The sequence below is a fragment of the Athene noctua genome, chromosome Z, assembly GCF_965140245.1.
Source record: "Athene noctua chromosome Z, bAthNoc1.hap1.1, whole genome shotgun sequence".
Taxonomy (NCBI): Eukaryota; Metazoa; Chordata; class Aves; order Strigiformes; family Strigidae; genus Athene; species Athene noctua.
This window is the reverse complement of record NC_134077.1, coordinates 71,698,816-71,712,596: the sequence shown is the minus strand read 5'-3', so window position 1 is coordinate 71,712,596 and position 13,781 is coordinate 71,698,816. Positions and strand designations below refer to the sequence as shown.

At 43.7% G+C, this 13,781-nt stretch overlaps 1 protein-coding gene across 1 annotated transcript in view; it reads left to right on the top strand.

The window, feature by feature from the left end:
* Positions 1-13,781, top strand: part of DOCK8 (dedicator of cytokinesis 8) — an 82,900-nt gene that overhangs the window by 39,170 nt on the left and 29,949 nt on the right. The window contains exons 19-25 of the mRNA XM_074933245.1: positions 33-197; positions 5,283-5,458; positions 7,226-7,321; positions 8,619-8,714; positions 9,403-9,552; positions 11,973-12,086; positions 13,107-13,262. Coding sequence (XP_074789346.1) covers positions 33-197; positions 5,283-5,458; positions 7,226-7,321; positions 8,619-8,714; positions 9,403-9,552; positions 11,973-12,086; positions 13,107-13,262 — 953 coding nt within the window. The remainder of the gene's footprint in view (positions 1-32; positions 198-5,282; positions 5,459-7,225; positions 7,322-8,618; positions 8,715-9,402; positions 9,553-11,972; positions 12,087-13,106; positions 13,263-13,781) is intronic.

The window sequence follows — 13,781 nt, the reverse complement described above, 5'->3', positions numbered from 1 at the left end:
TGCTGAGACTAATTCTTGCCTTTGTTTCACAGCCAACTTCTCGCAGTTTGCCTTTGAATCTGTGGTTGCAATAGTGAACAGTCTTCACAACAGCAAAGACCTGAGCAAAGACCAGCATGGGAGGAACTGCCTCCTGGCATCTTACGTCTACTATGTATTTCGTCTGCCAGACCCTCAAAGAGAAGTAGTCAAACCAGGTAATGTTGGTGCAAGTGTTGCAAAACTATTATTTTTTTCTTGATACATGCTATTCAGCATGGTGCTTCTGAGAGGAGGACTTAGCAAACTGGCCTATAAAACAGCAAACACAATTTCTCGGACCCAGACTGCTTATGATTTAAGCATAGCACTTTCTCAGAGGAAGGTCAGGGACCTCAGTGCTGCAAAGAGCAATGTGGACTGACCACCCATAATATCTCTCTCTCAGTCATTCATTTAAGATGCAGGGTTGAGGTAAGAGGACTCCACAGCTGTATGCAATGCTGTAGCTTCATGAAGATGAAAGAGAGAAACATCTCCTGAACAGGCTTTTTTTAGAGGAATTTCTTGTTGAAATTCAAATGACCTTAACATGCCACTTTGTCACTGGCCTGTACATCAGTAAACTACTTTCCATGCAAACTAACTTACTGCCAAGTCGCATAGGGCCGAGCTCTGCCAATTTCTCCATTGCATTAAGGGTGTCATCAGAGGATAAAGTCTTGTATGTTGACCAGCAAGTTGAGGGAGGTGATCCTTGCCCTCTTCTCAGCACTGGTAAGGCCCTACCTAGAGTGCTGTGACCAGTTCTGGGCTCCTCAATACAAGAGAGACATGGGCATGATGGAGAGAGACCAGCCGAGGACAATGAAGGTGATAACAGGACTGGAGCATCTCTCCAGTGAGGAAAATGTGAAGAGCTGGGACTGTTCAGCCTTGAATTGAGAAGGCTTGAGGAGGATCTTCAATGTATACAAAGACCTGAAGGAAGGGTGCAAAGAAGACAGACTGTTTCCAGTGGTACCCAGTGTCAGGACCAGAGACAATGAGCACAAACTGAAACACGGTAGATTCACTCCAGACATCAGGAAACACTTGTTTCCTGTGAGGTTGCCCAGAGAGGTTGTGGACTCTCTCACCCTGAAAACATTAGAAAGCCATCTGGACATGGTCCTAGGCAGCTGGCTGTAGGTGGCCCTGCTGGAGCAGGGCGTTAGACTAGGTAATCTCCAGAGGTCCCTCCCAACCTCAACCATTCTGTTATTCTGCTGCAATCCATTGTCCCTACAGGATTCATTTGATCAATTGATCAAATTGATCAAGTGGGTGTCGAAGGCCCCATATGCAGACCAGACCCCCTTCACAGGGAAGTCTGCTGCTTCCCTGGGGTCCGTGTCAAGGACCTCATGGCAAAGCTCCCTGCTCTAGTGAGACCCAAGGACTACTACCCTCTCCTGGTTTTTCAGGTAGGTAGTGACATCACCAGGAGAAGTCCTAAAGCAATGAAGAGAGATTTTAGGTCCTTGGGGAAACTGTTTAAGAGGTCAGGGACACAAATTGTGTTCTCCTCCATCCCTTCGGTTTGAGGGGATGGATGAAGAATAATACTGGAGAACTCAGAGATGAACTGGTGGCTCCAAGACTGCTGTTACCATCAGGGCTTTGGATTTTTCAGTCATGGGTTGGTATACAGGGCACCAGATCTTTTGGCATTAGATGGGATGCACCTGTCCCAGAGGGGAAAAGGGATCTTGGGGCAGGAGTTAGCTGGGCTCATTGAGAGAGCTTTAAACTAGATTTGAAGGGAGAAGGGGGAAAAACTTCGGCCCATCTGAAGTGCATGCACACCAATGCACACAGCATGGGTAACAAACAGGAGGAGCTTGAAGCTGTGATGAAACAGGAAAATTATGATGTAGTGGCTATTACAGAAACATGGTGGGATGTCTCCCATGACTGGAGTGCACCAGTTGATGGCTACAAGCTCTTTAGAAGGGATAGACAAGGAAGGAGAGGTGGTGGGGTGGCGCTGTATGTCGGGGACTGTTATGATCACTTTGAGTACAAGTGTAGTGAAGACAGGGTGGAGTGTCTTTGCATTAGAACCAGGGGGAAGGCCAACAGGGCAGATGTTGTAGTAGGAGTCTACTATAGGCCACCCAACCAGGACAGAGATGGATGAAATATTCTATTGGCACTTAGGAGAAACAATTGCTTGCCATTGTTCTTGTGGGAGACTTTAACTTCCCAGACATCTGCTGGAAATACAACACAGCAGAGCAGGACCAGTCCTGGAGATTCCTGGAATGTGTGGGAGATAACTTCCTGACACAGCTGGTGAGAAAACCGACCAGAAAAGGTTCGCTGCTGGATCTCCTCTTTGTGAACAGAGAAGGACTGGTGGATGATGTGGCGGTTGGAGGACGACTAGGGCACAGCAGTCATGAAATAATAGTGTTCTCTATTTTCAGAGAGACCAGGAGAGGGCTAAGCAGAACTGACATCCTTGACTTCAGAAGGGCTGACTTTGTCTTGTTTAGGCACCTGCTTGACAGGATCCCTTGGGAGATGATCCTGAAGGGTATAGGGGCCCAGGAAGGCTGGGCACTCTTTAAGAAGGAAGTGTTAATGGCTCAGGAGCAGACAGTCCCCAGGTGCTCTAAGAGAAGCCGGTGACAGAGAAGACCACCCTGGCTGAACAGGGAGCTTTGGCTGCAACTCAGGAAGAAAAGGAGAGTTTACAGCCTTTGGAAGAAGGGGCTAGCCACTCACAATTATTACAAAGATGCTGTGAGACTGTGCAGGGTGGAAATCTGGAGGTATAAAGCCAAGCTAGAAATTAATTTGGCTTCAACAATCAAGGACAAAAAGAAATGTTTCTATAAGTACGTCAACAGCAAAACAAAGACCAGGGAGAGCCTCCATCCCCAGCTAGATGCAGGAGGAATCATGGTAACAAGTGATGAGGAGAAGGCTGAGGTCCTTAATGCCTTCTCTGTCTCAGTCTTTAATAACGAGACTAGTTGTTCTGAGGGAATCCAGCCTCCTCAGCCAGAAGACAGAGACTGGGAGAATGATCCCCCTTCAATCCAGGAGACAGTCAGTGACCTGCTGCATCACACAGACACACACCAGTCTATGGGACCAGATGGGATACACCCGAGGGTGCTGAAGGAGCTGGCTGGGGTGCTCGCCAAGCCACTTTCCATCATTTACCAGCAGTCCTGGCTGAGCAGGGAGGTCCCGACAGATTGGAAATCGGCCAATGTGACGCCCATATATAAGAAGGGTCAGAAGGATGATCCGGGAAATTACAGGCCTGTCAGCTTGACTTCGGTGCCCGGGAAGCTGATGGAGCAGCTCATCCTGAGTACCATCACACAACACATGCGGGACAACCAGATGCTCAGGCCCCGTCAGTATGGGATTGTGAAAGGCAGGTCCTGCTTGACAGACCTGATCTCCTTCTGCGACAGGGCGACCTGATTATTGGGTGAGGGAAAGGCTGTGGATGTTGTCTACCTTGAGGTAAGGCCTTTGACACTGTTTCCCACAGCATTCTCCTGGCAAAACTGGCTGCTCAATGCTTGGATGGGCACACGCTTTGCTGGGTAAAAAACTGTCTGGATGGCCGGGCCCAAAGAGTTGTGGTGAACGGAGTTAAATCCAGCTGGCGGCCGGTCACGAGTGGTGTCCCCCAGGGCTCGGTGTTGGGGCCACTCCTGTTTAACACCTTTATTGATGATCTAGACGAGGGGATCGAGTGCACCCTCAGTCAGTTTGCAGGTGACCCCAAGTTGGGTGGGAGTGTTGATCTGCTCGAGGGCAGGGAGGTTCTGCAGAGAGACCTGGACAGGCTGGAGCCATGGGCTGAGGCCAACTGGGGGAGTGTCAATAAGGGCAAATGCCGGGGGCTGCCCTTGGGCCACAACAACCCCCAGCAGCGCTACAGGCTTGGGGAGGAGTGGCTGGAGAGCTGCCAGTCAGAGAGGGACTGGGGGTGTGGATTGGCAGCCGGCTGAACAGGAGCCAGCAGTGTGCCCAGGGGGCCAAGAAGGCCAATGTCATCCTGACTTGTGTCAGCAGTAGTGTGGCCAGCAGGGACAGGGAAGGGATCTTACCCCTGTACTGGCACTGGTGAGGCCGCACCTCGATGACTGGGTTCAGTTTTGGGCCCTTCACTCCAAAAAGGACATTGAATGACTCGAGCGTGTCCAGAGAAGGGCAACGGAGCTGGTGCAGGGTCTGGAGCACAGGTCATACGAGGAGCAGCTGAGGGAACTGGGGGGGTTTAGTCTGGAGAAGAGGAGGCTGAGGGAAGACCTCATCGCCCTCTACAGCTCCCTGAAAGGAGGGTGCAGGGAGCTGGGGATGAGTCTCTTGAACCAAGTAACAAGCAATAGGACAAGAGGTAATGGCCTCAAGTTGCCCCAGGGGAGGTTTAGACTAGATAGCAGGAAGCATTTCTTTCCAGAAGGGGTTGTTAGGTGTTGGAATGGGCTGCCCAGGGGGGTGGTGGAGTCCCCATCCCTGGAGGTGTTTAAGAGTCGGGTCGACATAGTGCTTAGGGATATGGTGTAGTTGGGAACTGTCAGTGTTAGGTTAACGGTTGCCCTAGACGATCTTCAAGGTCCTTTCCAACCTAGTTGATTCTGTGATTCTGTAATTGCTATATATTAACTGACTTACTACAGCAGCTGTACTGTGGGAGCTAAAGATACCTAGGGCCTTTTGTCTTTCAAATATTCATTTAAATCTCCCTTGAGGGACATCTAGACTTCTTTTAGGATGTGCTAAAATCTCTGAGCTTGCCTACACTTAGAAATTCTTTATTCTTGAAAAATAAGGTCCATGGGGAAGCTGGAAACCAGGTAATCATTTAGTGAAATTCCTGCTGGCAATGCTTCCTGCTTCCTTGGATACTTTGAACATGGTGTTAAATCTTATATATTGAAGATGGCATTTTGTGTTTAGGCCTGTGAATCTTGTCTTAATCTACAGCAAATTAAAAAGAGCTGATGGGAAGGAGAAAGAGCTATTGTAATAGTGATGCTGCTCAGGTAGTCCTGTTAATCTTTTGCTACTGCTTGTGCAGTCACCCTGTGAGCTGTTGACTTGTAAAACTGCTCCTTGTCATTCAATGCTGATGTAATTTGTTAATAAAGCGGTGGGGAGATTTTCAGCAGCTTTATGTTATTCAGAATGATGATGGTATAACAGCACTGAGCAAAGCTGGCTTGAATCTTCTGTTTGTCTCATATATATGTCCTTTAGTCTTAGTTCAAACATCTCCCTATGGTCAGGTGCAGGCAGCAGTGCCATTCTGACAGAATCTCGTTATTACACATTTGGACGCACTTCAGCAGTGTCTGTTGGGAGTAAACTCCTGCAAAGCCGAGTGATAAGCTGCAGCAATCCTGACATCACTGTTACGCAAACTTCTACTGATGAAGAGGTCAAAAACATAATGTCATCCAAGGTAAGAGAATGAAGTCAAATATCTGGAGATTCATATGGGCCAACACCTAACAATCTACATTTGTTCTTTGAGGCTTGTATTTGCTTCTTGTAAATGCACTGTCTGTATCACCAGAAGCACTTGCTGTTTATCTGATGGGGCATAGGCACATTAAATCCCATTGCTAAATGCTGATGTCTCTTACCAGTGAAGAGAGCAAGAGGTAAGAACTTGTCTCTTCTTTGAGGCTTAGACACTCCACAGAGGGATTTTCTTTTTTTGATGGGGCTCACTCTCACGTTCTTCCTGACATTTAGGATCTGTTCACATCTGGTGATGTGGGCTGGTCCAAGTTGCACAGAGTCAGTGTGAGAAAAGATGACTATTGATTAGACTGGGAACAGATTCACTTTTTGAAAGGGGTGAGAGAGTTCTCAGGAGGGAAATAGTTTTCCTAAAATGCACTGATAATTTATTCTTGCTCTTTTTAGCAATTTTTTTTTTTTTTTTTTTTTTTTAAATCACAGAGCCTGTTTGGTGCTAAACAGTTTCCTGTTAAAAAAAAAAAAAAAAAAAGTAGACAACTTCTATGACAGCAGCCCCATGATTTTTTATCTGCTATGGCACAGATGCCATATGCATATTTTGTAACTGGGTCTTCCCAAATACTTAATTTAACCACAGAGTGAAACACAAATTTCCTCTGTCTTTCTCATCCATGACTACATATGCCACCAATAGCTTGCAGGATGATGACAGCCAAAAAGCAGGATTTTGGTTGCTTGATTTGCAACTGGTGCTTGCTGGTCTACAGCATCCCAGGCTTTATGAGGATGTCTGTTCTCAGCTCTCTGGGGAAACCAAAATCTAGAGATCTGCATTCAGCAGGAGCTGGGAAGCTGTGCCTCTGATAAAAGCAGGATTTTTTTCCCTTTGCAAGGAGCCTGCTCCTAGCTGCAGCCCTGGCAGAGCTCCACCGCAGCATGTCTGCTGAGCTCTGAACCATATCTCCCCCCTCCTTTTCTTCAAGTGTTACATACATAAAATACTGCTTATTAAGTAGGTTATTTTCAGAAACTGAGTGTTTTCTCCATTGAATGTTAACATACCTCTCCAGTTAAAGTGAATGGGCACTTGTCTTCAGCAAATTAAACCAGAACTAGTAAGATGCACAGGCTTTCCCAATCTATGTGATTTGTTTATATGGGCATACATATTCATTCATAGCAATTTTTAATAATGTAGATTGGAACTTAATAGCTTTATCAATTTTACTCTAATGTACTCTGTCCCAAAAAAACAGAGCTTAAGGCATATTTTTTCCGTATTAATACAAAATTAAAATGTTTGATATTACAGCTTCATCACATTAATAAATGTAGAAATTAAGAATTGGCTACTGCTATTTCACTGCCTTTTAAATTGGCGCTGCTTTTAATGGAATAGGGACTCCCAGATGCTAGTTAATTTCGAATGCGGAGCCAGCGTCTAAGCTTAAAGGTCAGTTACCTTTGAGAGGGTGAATTGTAGCGCTTCCAAAGCACAGCTGCAGTGCTGAAGTTGGACACCTGATGGCAGTGTTGGCATTTGCACGGCCCTGCGGCTGCGGCAGTCATGTGGTCTTTGGCCTCCACTGAGAAGGGGGATGGGCAGAAGGAAGGAGAGTAGCTGTTTAGGTAAACATCTGTGCACACCTTCCAAAAAAAAACACCGCTGCTGATTTGTTCTCTGTTAATTAGCTTATGTATTGACTTACTATGATGTATTTCTTCTGGCAATGCCCTCCAGCCTGTGGATCACAGCTCCAGTCGGATGTCTTTCTACGTTGAAGGAACAAATGATATGCCAAGCATTTGTGCCAGCCCAAGACCACCCAATAAAAAGGTATCGCACTGCTAAGCGTGAAGGAGCACGTTAAGAGAACCTGTACCCTCCTGAGGCAGTGCTGGTCATTAGTGCTTCTAGATGAGGAGAGGGGAGAGAGACAACAAAGTAACAGTGTTTTTTTTAAAAAAACAATGAGTTTGTGATGGAATATCGAATCAGTGGGTATGTATTACTCAAACTTTTCTGCTGCTACTTCAAAATATTTAGATCCTTTTTCCAGGTCAGATTTAGACAAGTAGCAGCCTGTCTGGATCCGCCCTTTGCTCTCATTCTCAAGGTGTTAGGGCCTCTGTCTTTTTCCACTGCTGTTAACCCTTGGATACCTGCCCTAACATGTTACAGTAAACCACGTTCAGAAATCTTTTGCCATCTCTTTTTTCTCTAAAGAATGTTTTTCTTTTCCCCTTTTTGTACCTTTTAGAACCAAGAAATTCCTTCCTATCTTGAGTATGTATTCCGAAATAGCTTTTTAACAACATAGAAAATATCACATTAAGTATTTCCAGAGCTGTATCTTATGTTTGGCATTCATTAGCAACATTGTCTTTGGATGGCAATTGGATGACAAAGCAGGGGAAAAACCCTGTAATGAGCGGTTCGGAATCTGAGTTACAGTTTACTCCTGCTTATTGGTTTGATTTCTGCCAAAAGCACAGGAGTTTATACCCAATCTGAATTTTGGATGGATTAATGTAAATGTAAATTCAATGTAAATAAGTTTAGGATTCCCATTAGCTTTCTTGTTTGTGTCAGGAACAGGAAATAGACATTGCAATAAATTTTTTGTCCCGATTTGAGTTTTCTAAAAGTTTAGATCATTGGGATTGGGTGTCTTATGGTCAGATCTCACTGCGAAGAATATTGTCTCCAACTGTAGACCTCTGTACAAGCTCTGCTGTGGTTATTGCTGTGTGGTTCTCTGCCACCACAGAGACAATCTTACTTCTACCTTCTCTCAAAAAAATGGATCTGCTAAATGGAAATGCTTAGCAGGGAGAAGGGAACCTGACTGCTCCCTGTCATGCACCCAGCCTGAGGATAGATCAAAGGCATTTCCCAATTAAGTTATCTGGGGTTCTGGATCCACAGAAAAATGGATCTGTTTGCCACCAGAATTCCTTATATGTCATTTTGGTCAAATCTGCCTTCTGATCCTACATGGATGTCCACATATCCCCATCCAGCTACTGACTCTCCAGTATGAGTGATTTTCCCACAGGGAAGAGGGGGTATGTTGAAAGTGGAAGATGTGTTGCTTGAGAAGCCATTTCTCAACACTCTGTTTATTACCTAGCATTTCCATGAGGAGCTGGCACTGCAGATGGTGGTCAGCACGGGTATGGTGAGAGAATCTGTCTTCAAGTATGCCTGGTTCTTCTTTGAGCTCCTGGTAAGATTTGACAATGGTATTTTATAGTAAGTTAATAGTGAAAAGTAGCAGGTACTCCAAGCACAGATATGGTGATCTCCTCAGTTACTCAGCCCCACTGTGAAAAGGAGAGATCCCAAATAATGGAAGGCCAACTAAAGAATTCTCCATATTCACCCCCCTTCCCACTGACAACCTGTGATGGCAAAGTCCTGCATGAGCTACATGCATAGTGGTCCACGGTTTGCAGAAGGCTAAAAGACAGACATCAGACTGAGCCCTTGCTTTTCTGTGAACACCTGTTCTTGTCTTTTTTACTTTGTTAACAATATGGAAGCAGTGGCGATGCTCCCCAAACTCAGTTTCACAGATCCCTGAGTGAATACTGATTTCCACTGGCAACATATAAGAAACCCAACATCAGGTCAAGAAATAAGAATTCCAGAAGTGCACTACCTGTCTGTCATCATGAAGGGCAAAAGTAGCAAACAGCAGCATTTCAAAGCTGCAGATTCAATGGACTGGGGAGAGTGATTCTGATTTCAGGTGCTGAGAGTAGCCAACTGTGTGAACAGGAATCAGAGTCTGTGAGGCTGACGATGAGAGTGATTACATTCAGGGGAAAATGAAGAGGGAATCTTACTCCCATGGATTAAATAAGTAGTTTCACCTTCAGTTTAGATGTTTAATTTTCTTTTCTGCTTTGCAGATAAAGAGTATGGCTCAGTATGTTCACAACATAGAGAAGCAAGACAACCCACGAAGAAGCCGGTTCTCCGATCGCTTCAAAGATGATATTACCACTATAGTTAGTGTGGTTACTTCAGAGATTGCTGCACTTTTAGTCAAACCACAGAAGGTAAATGCATGAAATAAGCACTGTGGATCCTTGCTACTCACCCTGTGTTACACTGAGCTGTATTTAATTTCACCTCACCTTCAGCAGTATCACTAGAATTAGGCCACAACTGAGGCAGTATTCTCATATTCACATGGAGCTTAAGACTGAGTTGTGGCTGTGCAAGGGGCACCCTTGTGCTCCCCTGGCAGATGGCTTGTTTTTATTCAGTTCAGCTCCCCAGCCTGCTTCTTGGTGTGGCTGCAGGGTGCAGGAAGGGAATCCCCTTTCCCATTGACAGGAAAGGTTGGACACCTGTTTTCAGTGACAGTGATGCTTTATGCCAGGTTAGCCAGGGCATCAACTGCAGCTCAAACAGGGCTTAATCCTTTTATCCCCCTTTCCTGTCATCCTCATTTCTACTGCATAGTGTTTTATTCCACATTTGACTTCTCTGACAGCAGTGGACTATGCAATATGAAGCCAGTATTCCTCCTGAGTTTTGCAAAATCCAGCCATGAGTGATCTAACCTCCTATCTCTTTAAAGAGGCACTGGCCACATGAAATTAAAGCCCTAAATTCCATTAAATTTTGTCTCCTGATATATTTTAAGAAGTTGTGCTAATATAACAGATTATAAAGTTTAAAGGATCACAAAATGTAAATTATATAGTAGTGTCAGCTTACATCACTGATGTCACTCCGCACTGGCCAGTAGGCAAAGTTAAGGCCACAGATAGGCACTGGGTGACTGTTCAGTTGTTGTAGCTGACTTGCTTTCATGCGCCAGAGCTGCCAAATGCGCAGTGCTAGCCCAGCAGGGTGCTCTGCCAAAGGGCAGACCTGACCGAACCGGCTCAGTTTCCTGAGTCTGCCCTGCTGTGCTGTTGAGGAGCAGAAGCTGCAAAAGAGCCAAGAGCTGACAACGGGGGCAGAGAATGGCAGAAGTGATTGTCACTGTCCACCAGAAAGTTGTTCCTGAAGCTTTACCCTTTGCTCGATCCTTTGGTGTGCTTCTGTGATAGCCATATGGAGGGAAATGGTTTCCACAGAAATGTTTACTTAAGGCATCGGTGATTTTTTTTTTTTCCAAGTACATTGTGTAATAAAAATTTGTTACATTAAAAATGTTTTAATGGAACTGTAGCTTTTGCCAAGAGATTAGTATTTTATGGCTTCCTCATGAAAAATACACAGATTTTTATGGGCTGTTAATTCAATTCAATTTTGATAGAGTGAGTGTATAGAACCTGATTATGTGTGAAAATCCCACTGCAGTGTTTGCAGAATTAGGGCCATTGGTTAGTTGTACAGAGCAGCAGTAAGTAATGTGTGTCTGATTTTTAAATCTAAGCAGTAATAATCTATGTTTCAATACATGGTTGAGCATGTCAGATTGCCCTGGGATTCTATAGTGATTTATCTGGCATATTTTAGCCGACCCAGTAAGGTAGTGGGAAACTAATTTCTTCTTCACAGTAGAAAAATGTTTTGCTGTGTAAATTCCAGATTGTAGGAAATATAGACATATATTTTCCTGAACAGCAACAAAAAGGTTGAAAAATTTAAAATTAAATTGTAACCACCCTGAGGCGCTGCACACCTGTTCTCACTAGTCAGAGACACGAATGGGGCAACATTTTTCTCATTAATCTCTGTCAGTCTTGAGTGAACCCACCTGAGGGCTCTGAGCATTAAATACGTGCAGATCCCTCAGGCACCTCCACAAATTCCTCTTGGTGAACTACATATGCTACTAGATTTTGTGATTTAAATTGGTGTGTTTGAAGTAACTGTAGCTTTATTTTAAAGGGCATGTGAAGTTCTTTGTGATTTTTACTTGGAGGCTGTGTATCTCTGGTAATCAGACTGATTCTAAGCATGCAAGAGGTTAACTGCTCAATGGTAAACACCACAGGTTTATCTTACTACTATTTTTTCACTATCAGTTTTACATTCCAAATTTCTAAACAAAATACTTGGCATTCCATCAGCACAGCCAATGAAGGTTTTTATTAATGTTTTAAAACAGTATTTCATGTTGTAAGTACCTAGACCAATGTTCTCTAATGTTAAATGTTCAAATAAAAAGAAAAGGCATATGCAGGATTGCAGCCCATCGGGAATTCAGAACAGGTTTCAAATTTCATTTCATTGTTGTCAACCCAATGGTTTGCATAGATAAATTTTTTCAATCATCCTGTGATATTCCTCTGTGAAGGCTACAACAGTTGAAATAATTTACAGGGGCGATTCTGTATAATTTTTACAAGATAATGTAAATTGAAGAATGAAACAATCTTGTCTGGTATGTTCCATGAGATGGTTCTGGGAGCTCTTCCCTATGCTATTTTTAAATTATTCTAAACAGTCTTCCACTTTTATGTAAGTTTTATACATCATTACTGCAATTCTCTTATTTTTCCTTTTTTTTTAAAAGGAAAGTGAGCAAGCAGAAAAAATTAATATCAGCCTGGCGTTTTTCTTGTATGATCTTCTTTCTTTAATGGACCGGGGATTTGTGTTTAATCTCATCAAACATTACTGTAATCAGGTAGGCAACATGCATGATTTGGATTGCATTTGGTTTATGGCCAATCTGGTGTTCCATTGTGTTGGATTCATTTATCCATCAAGATCCTTTGAGTTGTGTTAAACGGCCAGGTAAATTTCCTGTTTCCTATTGAATATACAGAGACTTTAAACCTCTTTTGATTTGTGGTCTGCAGAAAAAACTTGAGTGGAAGTTAAGACTCTTTTAGAAATGTCGTATCTTACACTGCTGCAGAGCATCCATGGGGCCACTTTTCTTCTCTTACTTTTTTATATCCCTTAGCAGTAGGGTCTGCAGAGCATACAGAGCAGCTTTTGGTCTATTTTGGACTCTTCCAGTGCTGTGAGGACAGTATTTAGATTTGGAGGATTCAGTCAAAATGATCCATCCCTGTCTTCTTGCTTTAAAAGCCTCCTAAAATTAAAGATAAATGATCATGCAAGATGTTGTTAAGAAATTATTTGTTGTATTTGAGGGGGGAAATTTTCCTCCTGTTTTGTGACCTGATACATCTGCTCTAGTTTTTCTGCCAAAGGGAAGGCCCTCTGTCAGCTGATGGTAGGTAGGAGAACATAAGGTGGCTACTATAGTATGTGCAATACTCCACTGATGTCATTGTTCATATGAAGGGAAATGACAAGATCAGTGATGCTCTGTGTTGTCTAGCAGGACTTTTTATGAGTTTGCCACAGAGTCAGCAGAGTTGTTTGAATTTAATCTTCGTTCTGTGCAAAAGGGAAAAAAATACTCTATGTTTTTCTTTTGGGAGGAAGCAAAAAGCCAATTGATTTTCTCTTGGGATGTTGTCAAGTCAGCTAGGGAGCAGGGAGAGAGACACCACCACTGCCAAACAAAGAGCAGCTAATGGGTGGAAACTAGTTAGGTACAGGGACCCAGTGAGCATTTTAATGCATGCTGGGCAATTTGTCCATTTCTGTTCCAGGAAGCAGGAAATTTCACTGCATGTAAATAAAATAGTGCACACACATCACATGACACTTTTTTGGTTTGCTTTTCTAGCTCTCAAACAAGCTGAATTCACTCTCCACCCTGATTTCCATGAGACTGGAGTTCCTGAGAATTCTCTGCAGCCATGAGCATTACCTCAATCTAAACCTCTTCTTCATGACCTCTGCATCTGCTCCAGCATCCCCCTCCCCCTCCTTATCCTCCCAGGTAGGCACCCATTAAATGATACTGTGTGAACATAACATGAAGCACACATGTAGAGAAAGATTTATGTTGCTCTGTATTCAGATACTTAGATTAGAATTAGCCACTGTTGAATCAGGGAGAACAATTTCCCTCCTGAAAGAAAAGGGGCAGAATAATAAAGACTAAGGGAGTGCTACTGCAAAACCACATCTACACAAGTTAAAACTTAGTATGACACAGATATGTGTCCCTCTAGAACATGCAAGCCAAAAGTTGCCGTTAAAGTAGACATGCAAGGTCTAAAAGGAACACAGGTCTGAAGGCTGATTTACAGGCACACCTATATCACATCCATTCACAACTACAAATATGTATTTCGATATCTGTTTTGGGGAGTTATGACATGGAGCAGTACACAGCAAAATTTCTGTGTGTTTGCCTTCTAGCTGAACTTCTTGTTCTTCAAGTGGATGTAGATGCTACCACTATGTAAGTTAGTGACTAAAACACTGCAATTTTCAATATCCTGGAGTCGTGGAT